General features: G+C 47.5%; 1 protein-coding gene across 2 annotated transcripts in view; it reads left to right on the forward strand.

The window, feature by feature from the left end:
• SUGP1 (SURP and G-patch domain containing 1) overlaps positions 1-16,172 on the forward strand; it is a 31,697-nt gene extending 15,525 nt beyond the window's left edge. For both annotated transcript variants that reach the window (XM_080809844.1, XM_080809845.1), the window contains exons 8-14: positions 5,663-6,018; positions 12,856-12,962; positions 13,836-14,013; positions 14,424-14,530; positions 15,358-15,503; positions 15,590-15,719; positions 15,977-16,172. In XM_080809844.1, the coding sequence (XP_080665970.1) occupies positions 5,663-6,018; positions 12,856-12,962; positions 13,836-14,013; positions 14,424-14,530; positions 15,358-15,503; positions 15,590-15,719; positions 15,977-16,003 (1,051 nt within the window). In that variant the 3' untranslated portion in view covers positions 16,004-16,172. The remainder of the gene's footprint in view (positions 1-5,662; positions 6,019-12,855; positions 12,963-13,835; positions 14,014-14,423; positions 14,531-15,357; positions 15,504-15,589; positions 15,720-15,976) is intronic.
• The last annotated feature ends 472 nt before the right edge of the window (positions 16,173-16,644 follow it).

Below are 16,644 nucleotides of genomic sequence, written 5' to 3' on the forward strand. Positions count from 1 at the left end.
TATTTATTTGACAGGCAGAGATTACAAGTAGGCAGAGAGGCAGGCGGGGAGGGGAAGCAGGCTCCCCGCTGAGCAGAGAGCCCACGATGTGGGGACTCTGAGACCATGTCCTGAGCCGAAGGCAGAGGCTTTTTTTTTTTTTTTAACGATTTTATTTATTTATTTGACAGACAGAGATCACAAGTAGGCAGAGAGGCAGGCAGAGAGAGAGGAGGAAGCAGGCTCCCCGCGGAGCACAGATCCCGATGCGGGGCTCGATCCCAGGACCCTAGATCATGACCTGAGCCAAAGGCAGAGGCTTAACCCACTGAGCCACCCAGGCGCCCCTTTGTGGGCTAAATTCTTTTTTTTTTTTTAATATTTTATTTATTTATTTGACAGACAGAGATCATAAGCAGGCAGAGAGGCAGGCAGAGAGAGAGGAGGAAGCAGGCTCCCTGCTGAGCAGAGAACCCGATGCGGGACTCGATCCCAGGACCCTGGGATCATGACCTGAGCCGAAAGCAGAGGCTTTAACCCACTGAGCCACCCAGGTTCCCGTGTGGGCTAAATTCTTAATAACTGCATCCCTCAGTGGGCTTGTGGCCATCAGAAGGTGTGTTAGATGAAGGTTGTAGCAGCGAGCACAGCATCGCCCGTGAGCCATGTGCCACTCTTAACCTGTCACCTGGGCGAACCACGTTTTTCTTTTCAAGCCCCATTGCTGGCCTCTTACAGGGGAGGAAACTGAGGCAGAGACTGGTGGGAGGAGGTGCCTTCACCACCACACTCCATGCCATTTTAACAGGAAACCCTTATGCTGTCAAGTTGAAAAATCTTTTAAATCTGAATACAGAAACCAAATCTGTATCCCACCATAGCCTTAAATCCATATCCGACCCTTTCTGGTTGCCAGGTTCTTTTTTCACATCCAGCCAACTGTTCCCTTCCCGCCTTGAAAATTTTTTCACTTTCATCTCTTAACTTTTTTTTAAGATGTCATTTCTTTCTTTTTTTTTTAGAGCAGTTTTAAGTTCACAGCAAAATTGAAGGAAGGTACAGAGATTTCTCATGTGCCCCTGCCTCTACATGTGCACAGCCTGCCCTGTTATCAACATTCCCCACCAGAGTAGTAATCGATGCAGTTACACTAATACATCGTGATCCCCCAAAGTCCGCCGTTTAGGTTAGGGTTCACTCTTGGTCTTGTACCTTCTGTGAGTTTGAACCAATGTATAATGACACATATCCATCATCGTGGTGTCATATAAAGTATTCTTACTGCCCCAAAGTCACCTGTGTTCCACATAATTCATCCCTTCTTCCTCCTCGACTCCTGGCAACTGATCTTTTTACCGATTGCATAGTTCGCCTTTCCCAAAATGTTGTGTAATTGGCGTCATATAGTGTGTAGTCTTTTCAGATTGGCTTCTTTTGCTTAGTAATACTCATTTAAGACTGATTTCTTCCACATCTTTATATGGTTTGACAGTTCATTTCTTTTTAGCACTAATATTCCACTGTCTGGATGTCCCATAGTCTGTTTTTCCACCTAGCTACAGCAGAGCATCTTGGTTGCTTCCAGATTTTGGCGATTGTGAAGGAAACTGCTATAAACATCTGTGTGCAGGTTTTTGTGTGGACATAAGTTTTCAACTCTTGGGTAAAATACCAAGAAACGTGATCGCTGGATCGTGTGGTATGTTTAGTTTTGCAAGAAACTGCCAAACTGTCTTCCAAAGTGGCTGTATCATTTGCATTTCCCTCCACAGTGAGTGAGGGTTCCTGTTGCTCCACATGCTGCCAACGTTTGATGTTCTCAGTATTCTGGATTTTGGCCATTCTAATACATGTGTAGTGGTATCTCAGTGTTGTTTTAATTTGCATTTTCTTGATGACATATGATGTGGAAGATCTTTTCATATGCTTATTTGCCATCTGTGTATCTTCTTTGGTGAAGTGTATGTTAAAATCATCAGTTCATTTTTTAATTGGGTTATTTGTTATTGTTGAGTTTTAAGAGTTCTTTGTATATTTTGGATCATAGTCCTTTATCAGATGTGACTTTTGCAAATAGTATTTCCCAGTCAGTGGTGTGTCTTCTCGTGATGATATCTTTTGAAGAGCAGAAGTTTTCAATTTTAGGGGCACCTGGGTGGCTCAGTCAGTTGAGCATCTGCCTTCAGCTCAGGTCATGATCCTGGGGTCCTGGGATCAAGCCCCATGTTGGGCTTTCTGCTCAGTGGGGAGGCTACTCCTTCCTCTCCTTCTGACTGCCGCTCCAACTGCTTGTGCTCTTTCTCTCTGTCAAATAAATAAAATATTAAAAAAAAATTTTTTATTAAGTCCAGCTTATCAGTTTCATGATTGTGCCTTGAGTGTATCAGAAAAGTCATCACCGGGGCACCTGGGTGGCTCAGTGGGTTAAAGCCGCTGCCTTCAGTTCAGGTCATGATCCCAGCGTCTTGGGATCGAGCCCCGCATCGGGCTCTCTGCTCAGCAGGGAGCCTGCTTCCTCCCTTCTCTCTCTGCCTACTTGTGATCTGTCTGTCAAATAAATAAAATCTTTTAAAAAAAAAATTAAAAAAAAAAAAAGAAAAGTCATCACCATCCATGAGGTCGTCTAAGTTTTCTCCTCTGTTACCTTCTAGAAGCCCTATAGCCTTGCCTTTTACATTTAAGTCTATGATCCATTTTAGTTAATTTTTGTGAAGGGTGTGAGGTCTGTGTCTAGATTCTTTTTTATTTTTTTGCATGTGGATGTCCACATCCATTCTTTTTTTGAAAAGAATGTCTTTGCTCCATTGGATTGCCTTTGTCTCTTTGTTAGAGATCAGTTGGCCATGTTTATATGGGTTTATTTCTGGGCTCTTTGTCTGTTCTATTGATCTGTTTGTCTATTCTTTCACTAATACCTCACTGCCTTGATACTATACTGACAACAAGCTTTGAAATCTGGTCATGTCAGTCTTCCAACTTTGTTCTTGTTCAATATTGTGTTGGCTGTTTTGGGTCTTTTGTGCCTATATACACTTCAGAATCAGTCAGTGTCCGCAAAATAACTTGTTGGGATTTTGACTCAGATGGCATTGAATCTATAAATCAAGTTGGAAAGAAGCAACATCTTGATAATACTGAGTTTTCCTATTTACTGTCAAAGAATATCTCTCAAGTTATTTAGTTCTTGGAACGCATTCCTCAGAGTAGTGTAGTTTTCTTTATATAGAATCCGTTCATACTTCATGGATTTATACCTAAGAACTACATTTTGTTTGTACTAATGTAAATGGTATTGTGTTTTTAGTTTCAAAGCCACTTGTTCATTGCTGGGGTATAGGAAAGCAGGGGACTTTTGTCTATTAACCTTGTATCCTGTAGCCTTGTTACAATCACCTGTTAGTTCCAGGAGTTTTTTCATCAGCTTTTTTCTACATAGATGCTCATGTTATTTGTGAACAGACGGTTTTGTTTCTCCTTTCTTAATGTACTTGTTCTTTTATTTCATTAGCTAAGACTTCTAGGACAGTGTTGCAACTCATTGGTGGGATAGGATATTCTGGCCTTGTTTCCGTTCTTAGTGGGAAACCTTCTGGTTTTCTCCCTGTTAAGTATGATGTTAGCTGTAGGATTTTTTGTAGATACTCTATGAACTTGAGAAAGTTCTCTTATGTTTCTAGTTTACTGTTATCATGAATGGGTGTTGGATTTTGTCAAAGGCTTTTTCTGCAGCTATTGATAGGATTATGTGATCGATCTTTTTCAGTCTGTTGATATGATGGGTTGCTTTTTTTTTTTTTTTTTTTAACGTTAAACCAGCTTTGCATGCCTGCAATAAATCCACTATGTGTAATTCTTTAAAAATTAAAAAGAAATTTAGTTGAAGTATGGTTGACAAATAATATGTAGTTTCAGGTATACAATATAGTGATTAGACAACTAACATCACAAAATGCTCACGATGAGAAGTGTAGTTACCATGTGTAACCACACAAAGTTATTACAGTATTATTGACTGTATTTGTTACACTCTATTTTTAATCCCCATGACTTATTTATGACTGGAAGTTTGTACCTCTTAATCTTCACATATGTTGTCTGCTCCCCCCGTCCTCCTATAATTCTTCTTACACATTTGTGGATTTGGTTTGCTAATACTTGGTTGAGAATTTTTACATCTATGTTCATGAGAGATCCTGGTCTGTAGTTTTCTTGTGATATCTTTGGTTTTGGTATTAGGATAATTGATGAGTTAGGAAGTTTTCTCTCTTTTATCCTCTGAAAGGGATTATAGAGAATTGATAAAATTTCTTCCTTAAATATTTGGTAGAATTCACCAGTGAACTCCTAGGCTTAGTGCTTTCAGTTTTTGGAAGGTTATTATTTACTCAGTCTCTTTTTTTTTTTTTTCAAGATTTTATTTTTAAGTAATCTCTATACCCAACATGGGGCTCGAACCCACCACCCCAGGATCAAGAGTCACATGCTCTACTGACTGAACCAACCAGGCATCACACTCCATTTCTTTAATAGAAGTACATCTGTTCACGTTGTCTACCTCTAGGGTGAAGAAGTATGACGGAAGACAGAGGGGATACCACCAACTCCCTGTCCTTCTGTCCTACCTTAGGTACTGATGTTAGTTGGGCTGGGGTCCTTCTGCCCCTTCCTGGCTCTCATGTAGACACATAGAAACAGTCTGTGGTGCTTCTTGCTGCTGTCTTTCTTGTATGAAAAGAATTTATAGCATCCTTGAGCCCGCACATTGTTTTCACAGCACAGCATTATGCCGTGACCACAAACTCCAAGTCCGCGAATGCAGATCTGGCCCCTCCCACGTGGAAACCTGTGTAGCCTGTGTTGTACACAGATTTTGCTTCATGGAGCTGAGCTGTGACTCTTCGCTCTGGTGTGCACCATAGACGTGGAGCCGTCAGCTCAAGACGTGCATAATCTGAGATGAGACATGTTGGGCAGGTGCAGAGGGAGCCATAGTTTCTGCCAGCTCTGAACCCAGCCCCACCTACTTCACACTGGGACTGGAGTTGATAGGGAGAGACCAAGGGGACCTCGACTTCCAGTGAGGTGTGGGGATTTTGCCCTTCAGTTGGAGTCCAGTCCCTGTCCATTCTGATGTTCAGTGTTTCTGTCTTAGCTCATTTGCTATTGATGCCTCTCAGGGTACATGGGAGAGAAGCACAGATGTGTCGGGCCATCAGGTTTGGGAAAAACCCTCCCCTTTCGAGCGCCAGGTATCTCTCCCAACTCAGGATTTCTTGGTTTGAAGGCACCAGAGTGCTCATCTAGAACAGCAGGGGAAGAAGCCCCACAGAGCCTGGGAAGGGTCTGACAGAGCCCACCCCTTGTCCTTCAAAGCAGGGGGTCAATTACGTTGTGATGGGTGCCTGATAATGCTGGTGCCGGGACTTGGGAGTGACGAGTGGCTCGTAGGAATGGCGTGGTAACAAGCTGCGAGCCTGCCATGCTATTCCTCTAGCTTGAGCCACCCGAGACAGCAGCCACTAAAGCTTGGCAGTGCAGGAGGTCATGGTGGAGACCTCGACCCTCCTATGACCCTGGCTTACCTGGGCACGTGTGCACAAGGCCCAGGCTGCTCCTGCCCAGAGTCAGGCAGGGGGCTTGGGCCCAGCTGACAGTGTGCCCCACTCCCCACTCTCCTTTGCAGCTTTCTATACGAACCCAACAGCCAAGGGTACAAATACTACCGCCAGAAGCTGGAAGAGTTCCGGAAAGCTAAGGCTGGCCCCGCAAGCACTCTCACGGCACCCGACCTCAGCCTGAAACGCAAATCCCCTCCTGAGACCCCCTCGGTGTCCTTGCCCCCAGCTGCTACCTGCCCTGTCTCATCTGCCCCCTCGCCTGCAGTCACCCCAGCTCCAGCCGTCCCCGGGAAGCCAGCCACCACAGCCACTGTGAAAAAGAAGCGAAAGAGCCGATGGGGGCCCGAAGAGGACAAGGTGGAACTCCCACCCGCCGAGCTGGTACAGAGGGATGTAGACGCCTCTCCCTCACCTCTGTCAGGTGGGCTGACCCCCTTCCCCTACCTCTGTCAGGACAGCCTGGCTCCTTTCGCTGAGGGAACGTTTCCACACTTCATCTGGGTCGTAGCATGTGTCAGAGTTTGATTCCTTCTTAACGGCTAAATAATACTCCCATTTCACGGATGGGACTATACTTTGTTTATCCATTCACCAGTTGATGGACATGTGGGTTGTTTCCACCTTTTGGCAGCTGCGAATAGTGCTGTTGTGAACGTTGGTCTGCAAGTACTGTGTGCGTCCCTGATTTTGATTCTCTGGGGTCCTTACCTAGAAGTGCAATCACTGGGTCATACAGTCATTCGGTTTCACCTTTTGTGGAACCACCAAACCATTTTCTACAGCAGCTACACCATTTGCTAGTCCCACCATCGGTGCCCAAAGGTTCCCATTTCTCCACATCCTTGCCTTTTGATAATGCCATCCTAGCAGGTGTGAAGTGGAGTCCCGCTGTAGTTTAGAATTGCATTTCCCTAATGTCTGATGGTGTTGAGCATATTTTCATGTGCTAATTGGTCATTGGTGTAGCTCATTTGGAGAAATGCCTATTTTAGTCCTTTGCCCACTTTTAAATTGTGTTGTCTTTGTTGTTGAGTTGTAAGAGTTATTTATATATTCTGGACGTTAACCCCCTATTCAGATACATGGTTTGCAAATACAGCCTCTCATTCTATGGATTGTGTTTTTAGTTTCTTGACGGTTAGTATCCTTTGATGCGCAAAAGTTTTGAAATTTTGACTAAGTTCAATTTATTTTTTCTTTCGTTGTCTGTGCTTTTGGTTTCATTTGTGAAACCGTAGCTAAGTTCAAGGTCGTGAGGATTTGCCCTTATGTTCTGAGTTTTTTTTAGTTTTGGGTCTTTGATCTATTTTGAAGCAATTTTTATATGTGATGTAAGCTAAGGGTCCAACTTTATTCTCTTGCATGTGGAGATCTGGTTTTCCCAGCACCATTTGTTGAAGAGACTTTTCTTTCCCCATTGGATGATCTTGATGCCCTTGTCAAATCTCAGTTGTCCTTAGGTGTAAGGGTTTATTTCTGGGCTCTCTTTTCTGTTCTACTGGTTTGTATGTCTGTCCTTAGGTCAGTACCAACTGTTTTGATTACCGTAGCTTTATAGTAAGTCAGTCTTCCAACTTTGTCCTTCTTCCTCAAGCTTTAGCTATTGAGAGTCTTGAATTTTCAGATGGGCTTCTCCATTTCTGCAAAAACACTGTTGGGATTTTGATAGGGATTGCCTTGAGTCTGTAGATTACTTTGGACAGTACGGACACAATAACGTTAACAATATTTACGTCTTCCTTACAACAACAGCAACAACAACCAGTCTTCCAGACTGTGAACACAGATGTCTTTCCGTTTATCTAGATCTTCTTTAATTTCTTTCAACATGGTTTGTGGTTTTCATTGTACGTGTCTCATACTTCCTTGGTTAAATTTTTTTCGAAGTGATTTTTTTTTTTTGGATGCTATTGTAAACAGAACTGCTTTTTAAATTTTCGTTTAGGATTGTTTGTTGCTAATGTATAGAAATACAACTGATTTTTGCATGTTCATGTTGGATCCTCCAACTTCACTGAAGTCCTTATTAGCTCTGACAATCTTTTGATGGATTCTTTAGGTTTTCCCGTATGTATAATTATGATGATGTCGTGTGCAACAAGAGATAATTCTACTTCTTGCTTTCCAAGTGGGATGCCTCTTATTTCTTTTTCTTGCCTGATTGCTCTGGTTAGCACTTCTAGTCCTAAGTTGAATGGAGGTGGGGAAAATGGGCATCCTTGTCTTATTCTGATCTTAAGGGGCATGTTTTCAGTTTTTCATTATTGAATATTATATTAGCTATGTGTTTATCATGTTGATATGTTCTTTCTGTTCCTAGTTCATTGAATGTTTTTACCATGAAGTGGTATTGGATTTTGTCACATGCTTTCTCTGTATCAGTTGAAATGATTGCATGGGTTTTTTTTTCTTCAGTCTGTTAATGTGGTGTATTACATTGGTTAATTTTCTCATATTGAGCCATGTGACGTTGTGGTTTACTAGAAATACATATTTGGCCATTCAGATGACCAAAATAATATTTCTCATAGGTATTTGGTCTTTGTTCACAGTTCCTGGCTCACAGTTCCTCCCAAAACCCTTGGAATTTCTTGAGTGATAAGAGCAGTGGGAGCATCTTTTGTTGTATTATTTGGTCTCCGTCCTCAGTTCATGAAAATGCTTCAGAGCCATAAAGGTGAAATGGGGGTCTTGTTGTTTATAATAAGCCCCTTTCCACCGCAAGTGGGTTTATATGACTGAGGTGACTTTTGGAAAGCACCTAAGGATGGGGGCTGGTTGCCCAGGGAACCGACTATCAGTGGAGGGCTAGAACTTTCCATCCCACCCTCTGGTTTCCAGGGAGGGGAGAGGGGCTGGAGGTTGAATCAGTCAACAGCAGCTAGTGATTTCATCAACCATGCCTGTGCACTGAAGCCTCCACAAAACCCGAAGACACAGGGTTCAGAGAGCTTCCAGGTTGAACATGTGGAGGTTCAGAGAGAATGGCACACTCAGAGCATAGAAGCTCTGGCTGCTTTCCCCATACCTTGCCCAGGGCGTCTTTTCCATCTGGCCTTACTAAGTTATTTCCATGCATGATATGTAAGTAAAGCGTTTTTCTGAGTTCTGTGAGCCAGTATAGCAAACTAATTGAACCCAGGAGGGGATTGTTGGAACGTCTGATCTGCAGCCAGCCAGTAGCACATGTGATGACCTTGGCCTGTAGCTGGTGGCTAAAGGTGGCCGGGGTGGAGGGAGCAGTCTTAAAAGACTGACCCCTTAACCCATGGAATCCAGTGCTACCTCCCGGTGGATAGTGTTAAAACCGAGTTGACCTACTGGACACCCAGCAGGTGTCTGAGAATTGCTCATTGTGTGGGTGACCCTCCCACACACACATTGGAAATGGCACCAGAATTCTGTTTAAACCACTCTTGCATTTCTGGGATAAACCCCACTTGCTCCTAGTGAATAATCCTTTTAACATGCTGCTGTATTCAGTTTGCTGGTATTTTGTTGCGGATGTCTGCATCTGTATTCATAAGGAATGTTGCTCTGTAGTTTTCTTGCGGTGTCTTTGTCTGCTTTTGGTATCAGAGTAATACTAGTGTTATGGAATGAGGAAATATTCCCTCCACTTTTTGGAAGAGTTTGAGAATTATTAACATTAATTGTTCTTTTAAATGGTTCGTAGAGGGTGCCTGGGTGGCTCAGTTGGTTGGGTGACTGCCTTCGGCTCAGGTCAGGTCCTGGAGTCCCGGGTCCGAGTCCTGCCTCGGGTTCCCTGCTTGGTGGGGGTGTCTGCTTCTCCCTCTGACCCTCCACTTCTCATGTTTGCTCACTCTCTCTCAAATAAATAAAATCTTAAAAAAAAAAAAAAGGGTTGGTAGAAATAAATAAATAAACATGTAAATGGTAGAATTCGGGGCACCTGGGTAGCTCAGTCGGTTAAGTGTCTGCCTTCGGCTCAGGTCAGGATCTCAGGGTCCTGGAATAGAGACCTGCATAGGGCTCTCTGCTCAGCAGGGAGTCTGCTTCTTCCTCTCATTCTCCCTCTGTGTTTCCTCTCTCTCTCTCAAATGAATAATAAAATATTAAAAAATAATAGTAATAAACGGTTGGTAGAATTCACCAGTAATGCCATCTGGTTCTGGGCTTTTGTTTATTGGGAGGCTTTTGATTGCTGATTCAGTCTCCTTACTTGCTATAAGTCTGTTTAGATTTTCTTTCTTTTTTTTTTTTTTTAAGATTTTATTTATTTATTTGACAGAGAGAGAGAGATCACAAGTAGGCAGAGAGGCAGGCAGAGAGAGGGGGAAGCAGGCTTCCCACTGAGCAGAAAGCCCGACACCGGGCTCAGTCCCAGGACCCTGAGATCACGACCCAAGCCGAAAGCAGAGCCTTAACCTACTGAGCCACCCAGGCGCCCCAGGTTTTCTCTTCTTGAGTTAGTTTTGGTGGTTTATACGTTTCTAGGAATTGGTTCACTTCATCCATGTTATCCAAGTTGTTGGCTTAACAGGTGTTCATCGTAATCTTTTACACTTCCTTTTTATTTCTGTAAAGTCATTCGTAATATCCCCTCTTTCATTTCTAATTTTAGTGAGTCTTTTCTCATGTTTTTCCTTAGGCAGTCTGTCTAAAGGTACGTCACTTTGGTTGATCTTTTCAAAAAACCAACTTTTGGTTTTTTGAAAAAAAAACAACTTTTGGTGGATTTTCTATATTTCTCTTACCTACTTCCTATATCTTCATTCTGATCTTTATTTCCTTCTCTCTGCTAGCTCTGAAATTAGTTTGCTTTTGTTTTTCTAGTTCTTTTTTTTTTTTTTTAAGATTTTATTTATTTATTTGACAGATCACAAGTAGGCAGAGAGGCAGGCAGAGAGAGAAGGGAGGAAGCAGGCTCCCCGCCGAGCAGAGAGCCCGATGCGGGGCTCGATCCCAGGACGCCGGGATGACCCGAGCCGAAGGCAGCGGCTTTAACCCACTGAGCCACCCAGGCGCCCCTGTTTTTCTAGTTCTTTAAAGTATACAGTTAGGTTATTGATTAGAGATCATTCTTTTTAATTACATGCAGTTACACCTCTATGTTTCTCTTGTAGCACTGCTTTTGTTCCATCCCACCTGTTTTGCTGTCATGCTTTCGTGTTCATTCATCTCTTAAATATTTTCTTATCTCTTGGTGATTTCCTCTTGGGCCCGTTGATTATTTAAGAGTGTGTTGTTTAATTTCCACCTATTTGTGAGTTTTCCAATTTTTCCTCTGTTACTAATCTCTAGTTTTATTCCATCATGACCAGAAAAGGTACTTGTTATGATTTCAGTCTTTTAAAATGTATTAAAACTTGTTTTTGGAGCCTAACAGGTAATCTGTCGTGGGGAGTGTTCCATGTGCACTGTATTCTGCCATTGTTGGTTTGCATGTTTTGTGTGCATCGGTTAGGTCTCCCTGGTTGTAGTGTTTAATCTTCTATATCCTTATTGGTTTTGTATCTAGATACCCTGTCCCTTTATAATAATGGGTCATTGAAGCCTCTAGTGGTTATTGTAGAACTGTGTATTTCTCTCCTCAGTTTTGTCAATTTTGCTATATACTCGTTATATCATTTTTCTGTTTCAAGTTTTTTACAACACAGAACCTCCTTCTTGGTCTCTTGTAACCTTTTTGGCTAGAAGTCTGTTTTGTCTGATGCTGGTAAGGCCATCCCAGCTGGCTGTTGGTTACTGTTTGCACGGAGTATATTTTTCTATCCTTTCACTTTCAACTTATTTGTGACTTTGTATCTAAAGCGAGTCTCCTGTAGACAGCATACAGATGGATCCTGTTATCTCCCTGAAGCTTTAAAGTACTTGGATCCATTCTTATAGAAAGCTCAGGAAATACATGATGATAAGCCCCGTGATTGCCACAGTCAGTTTTGCACAATCCACTCCAATGTCCGCCTCCTTGACAGTTTCAGAGGTGGCCAGAGCATGTGGTCTCGTTTCTCCTTTTCTACTACAAACCCACCAGGGTGGGGAGTCTGTTGTCATCCCATTCTGCAGGTGAGAATGAGTGAGTTGAGAGAGCCATTCTCATGGCCTCTGGCTCACTGCCCTCCACACAGCCTGCCCCGAAGGCGGAACCCTCTCCACAGCCCTCGCCCCTGGACATACAAGTATGTCGAAGGAGGCCTTTGTGCCCTGGTGCTGACACCTACGTTTCTTGTGCAAGGATGGGTAGAGAGGGAAGGCAGCTCACCCAAGTTACATGGCTGGCCTTTTGGTCTTGACCGTCCAGCTCTGAGGATGGTCTTCTAGTCGAAGGAGAAAAGCTAGTGAAGATTCTACTACTCCCTAGAGTTCTAGATAGTATCTCTCCCCAGGATTGAGGGTGTCTCGGGTCAGATTGCCATCAATCTCCAAGGGCTCACGTCCAGGTTTAAGGCCCACTGGTCCGCATTGTCCCAAGGGGAGTGTGAGCAGTCCCCACATGGTTGCTTGCTGGTAAAGGGGCCCAAGGAGAGGGACGATGGGCATGCTGCAAGCACACAGCAGGCTGCTCAAACCTTGCCTACCTTGCCCTGTTCACAGGACTCCCACACAGACCTTCTAGGAGGTATTGGGGTATAAATATGGGCTCAAGGAGCACTTGTGGGTGGTTCTGGCAGGCAAGGCCCCAACCCTGGTGTTCTGGGAGGACCTAGCCCTTTGCATGTACCAGAAGGGCCTCTGTACCCCGTCTGCCCAGCTTCTCCCCTAGGAGGCTGTCGCCTGAGGGGTGGTGGTTTCCGCCGCCCAGATGGGGCCGTCACAGCATCTTCGTGTGCATTTGTGTTGCTGGCTCCAGTCAAACTCCGAAGCTGATGCCAAATTAAATGTCAGTTGCTTTGAGGATGGTCGGCTGCCTCCCCGGAAGGAGCTAACAGCTACACAGCCGAGACTTATGCCAGACTCTGAACCCTTGTGTGTCTACACTGGGTGTCGTTCCCTGCAGGGCTGTTTCCAAGAGTCAGTGTGTGACACACACACACACACACACACACATACACACAAACAGAGGCACAGGCTATCTCGGCTCTCATGTCTCTGCCTTTGCAAAGTCCCCGTCCTGTCACCCGTCAGACATGTGACCTTGAGCGAGGCCCTCGACCTGTAAGTTCTGATGTCAGCATCTGCAGTGTGGGGCTATAGCGCCTGCCTGGAGGAGTCACGTGCCTGGACACTGTGCCACATGCAGGAGCAGGTCTGGACCCGTGCATCCATGGCTGAGCATCCTGTGTCTTGTTTCCAGTTCAGGACCTGAAGGGGCTTGGCTATGAGAAAGGGAAGCCCGTAGGTCTGGTGGGTGTCACAGAGCTGTCCGATGCCCAGAAGAAGCAGCTGAAGGAGCAACAGGAGGTAAGTCTGTGGGGCAGAGCAGGCAGGCTCCAGTGGGGCTTGTGGGGTACTGCCCCCGCCTCATCTCACAGTTCAGTGGTCGTGTGCTGTTCTTTCTAAGCCTCCCTCTGCTGGGTGGAGCCCACAGTCAGAGGAGAGGTCCTTGGGCAGGCAGGGCCCTGTCAGCAGCATTCCACCTCCCAGGGACCCTCCCCAGCCTGTGCTGGACCCAGAGCTGAGGCCGTCTCCCACTGCCTGGGCAGCCCCTGAGGCTGGTGCTGTGCAGCTACTCCCCAGCATGCTTGTGGGCTCTTCCTGACTAGGTAGTCTCCACTTAGTTTTCCTTCCAGTGCCCCCCAGCATCCAGGACAGGACAGGCCTGGCTAGCGCTGGGTGCCCAAAACAATGGGACAAATGGTCAGTTGGTGTTGGGCTGTGATTGGAGTAAGGGCTGACTTGGCCTCTCTGCTGCTTTCCTGGGGAGCTGCAGGCATGTGTCTGTTGGTCCTTGGGGACACTCAACCCCAGTCACCTCTTCCGGGCCAGCAGCTGCGTCGCCTCTCCCTCAGCCCTTCCATGGTCAGGGGCCTGTGGTGCGCTCTCTTGGTCCACAGCAAGGGTGCCTGCGATGTGCTGGGTTCCGGGCCAGACTCAGTGCAGCGGCGGCGGGGGGCCTCCCTGTGCCACACGGGCGTTCAGGGAAGCGGGGGCACGCCCTGATGTAGGACCTTGTGTCTTCCTCAGTACTTGCTCCGACCCCTGCTCCTGTGCCTGCCCCGGGGAGGGCGGGACGTGGGACGGGTGAGGGCACCTGGCACATGCAGGGAAGACAGAGGGGCTAGCCACCTGCACATGCGGTCCCAGGCCCCACTCACCAGCGTGTGCCGCCCACAGATGCAGCAGATGTATGACATGATCATGCAGCACAAGCGTGCGATGCAGGACATGCAGCTGTTGTGGGAGAAGGCCCTGCAGCAGCACCAGCACGGCTATGACAGTGACGAGGAGGTGGACAGCGAGCTGGGCACCTGGGAACATCAGCTGCGGCGCATGGAGATGGACAAGACTCGGGGTGCGCCGGGGAGCACATTGTGGGTGGGGTGAGGGCCAGGGTCTCTGGGTGAGGCCGTGCCCTTGGCACCGCAGGCTCAGGAAGCCTGCCCGGCAAGGCACCTGGAGGCACCACCTGGGGCCTTAAGCCGCCTGTGCAACTTGTACGGTCTGGAGCAAGAGACTCGGCTTCTCTGCCTCTGCTCGGTGGAAAAAAGATGAATTTTCTAAGCCGTCACTGCTGTTTGAACATGGCACTTAGAAGGGCTCCCTGGAGGAGCAGCGTTTGGGTCGGGGCCTCAACCAGCTACCTCATTCCCCTAGGACCTGAGTCCCTGCCCCCCCGCCCAAGACTCACATCTGTGCTGTGGGGCCACCCAGCCCGCTCCCCGCCTCTTCCTTTCTCTCACTTTCCCCCGCTTCTCTGGGCAGAGTGGGCTGAGCAGCTGACAAAGATGGGCCGAGGCAAGCACTTTATCGGAGACTTCCTACCACCAGATGAGCTGGAGAAGTTCATGGAAACCTTCAAGGCCCTGAAGGTAAGCTGGGAGGGTCCCCGGGCACCAGCAGGGGCTGTGGGCTGGCTGGCAGGCAGCCAGGCTAGTGGCCCAGCCCCTCCTGTTAGCCTCACGAGGCAGGCGTCTGAGGCAGCCTCAAGGCCCCCCCTCATACACAGGGGGAGCTGGGCCTTCTTGCCTCAGGAGGCATCTGTTGATGATAGACACCGTCTGTGGAGAGAATTAGCAGAAAGCAGCTCAGCTGCTGCTTTAGAAATATCTCCCAGGGCTTCCGGGAAAATCTGCTTTCAGTGGAGCCAATTAAGTGCAGTTTACAGGCAAAGCGTTTCTCAGGCAGAAGGCCCTATGGACTGGGTTCTCCAGAAGAGGAATTCACATTCCTCCCATGCTATGCTTCTGAGGAGAGTCCGCCTGACGGGGCACATCCCCATGTCATCTTTTGGGGGATTTTTACAAAACTGTTTAGTACCGCATAACCTCATCAACAACTTACTGACCTCATCTTTTTAGCATTCTGTGTAAAGAATTGCCCTCAGAACCTAGGACTTCTCTTTGCTGATGAGCCGTTAATCTTTCCCGTGGTGGGTGAGGCCTGTGTGACCCGTCTCCTTGCCCTTGTTGACTTGGCCACCAGGCAGCTTGGTACAAAGTCTGGCACTGGGGACCCTGAGAAGGAGTATTTTGGTCTGTTCTCAAGGAATCTGACGTGGTACAGAGGCTTCAGATGGGCGGGAGGTCCCAGCGGCCAGTGAGGCCATTGCTGGTGGGATGTGGTGGTGTTCTGGCCAGGGCTGAGACCTGGGACAGTTGCAACCCTGGTGGATGACAGGTACCTCCTTGCCCTGCAGGAAGGCCGAGAGCCTGACTACTCAGAGTACAAGGAGTTCAAGCTGACAGTGGAGAACATTGGTTACCAGATGCTGATGAAAATGGGCTGGAAGGAGGGTGACGGGCTGGGTTCAGAGGGCCAGGGCATCAAGAACCCGGTGAACAAGTGAGTGCACCCCTTGCCGCTTCTCGCGCTGCCTGCAGCCTGGCCCCCTGCTCACTGGGCCCTGTCATCCCCCTGCCCCCCTGCAGAGGCACCACCACAGTAGACGGAGCAGGCTTTGGCATCGACCGGCCAGCTGAGCTCTCCAAGGAGGATGATGAGTATGAGGCTTTCCGCAAGAGGATGATGCTGGCCTACCGCTTCCGGCCCAACCCCCTGGTGCGTGTGTCCCCAGCCCCCGTGTGACTCCTGGCTGGGCTGCCCAGAATCTCAGCAGGGGGCAGGGGTGCTGGTGACAGAGCTGTCTCTCCTTTCACAGTCCAACTAGGCCAGGTCTCACTAGCAACTCCCCACCTTTCCACCTGCTCTCCACTCTGAGGATGTGGGCTTAGCTGTCCCTGGAACATTCTAGGCAGGAGAAACTGCTGTCTTTAGCATTGACTCCCTCTCCTTTTTATCTTTTTTGCTTCCCACAGAATAACCCCAGACGGCCTTACTACTGAGTATTCTGGAAAAACACACAAATGTATTTTCCAAACGACTGACCATCCCTGGACTGTGGAATATTCTGGCCTGCATTTCTGCCTGCCCCTCCCATTGTCTCGAGTGTCGTGCCGTGTATTAAAGTTCCAGTGCTTGCCTACCATGGAAGCCTGGTTTTGCCATCACCAGAAGCCCCTCTGTTTCCTTAGCAGCGGGGCTGGGCTGGGCAGATGGGGCTGGGATGCCACTGGGAAAGCTCCTGAAAAATGCCTGAAAAAGTGCCTGAAAAATATGAGAACCACCTAGACCTGTGTCTGTGGGCCTCTCCCCCACCAGCCTGGGTTAGAGTTGAGGGGAGGATCCACAGATCCTCTGAGAGGGACTGGTGGCTGACCAGCCAAGCCCTGGCTGCACCTGGACCAGGGGCACCAGGGACCTCCCAGCGTGGCACTGTGCTGCAGGGCTTAGGGTAGAAGGGGTCCCCAGACAGGGCTGAGCCCTCCTCAGATCTGCAGGTCCGCTGGACCCAGGACACACCTATACCAGTCACCTCACCAGCAGGTGGCGCCGACAGCCCCTCCCTGAAGCTAGTCTGTGACAGCTGTAGCCCAAGCCACCCCAGCTGCCCTGGATCCTTTCAGCTTGTGGACACGGGAGTCCC

This window comes from Martes martes (genome assembly GCF_963455335.1).
Source record: "Martes martes genome assembly, chromosome: 1".
Lineage (NCBI taxonomy): Eukaryota > Metazoa > Chordata > Mammalia > Carnivora > Mustelidae > Martes > Martes martes.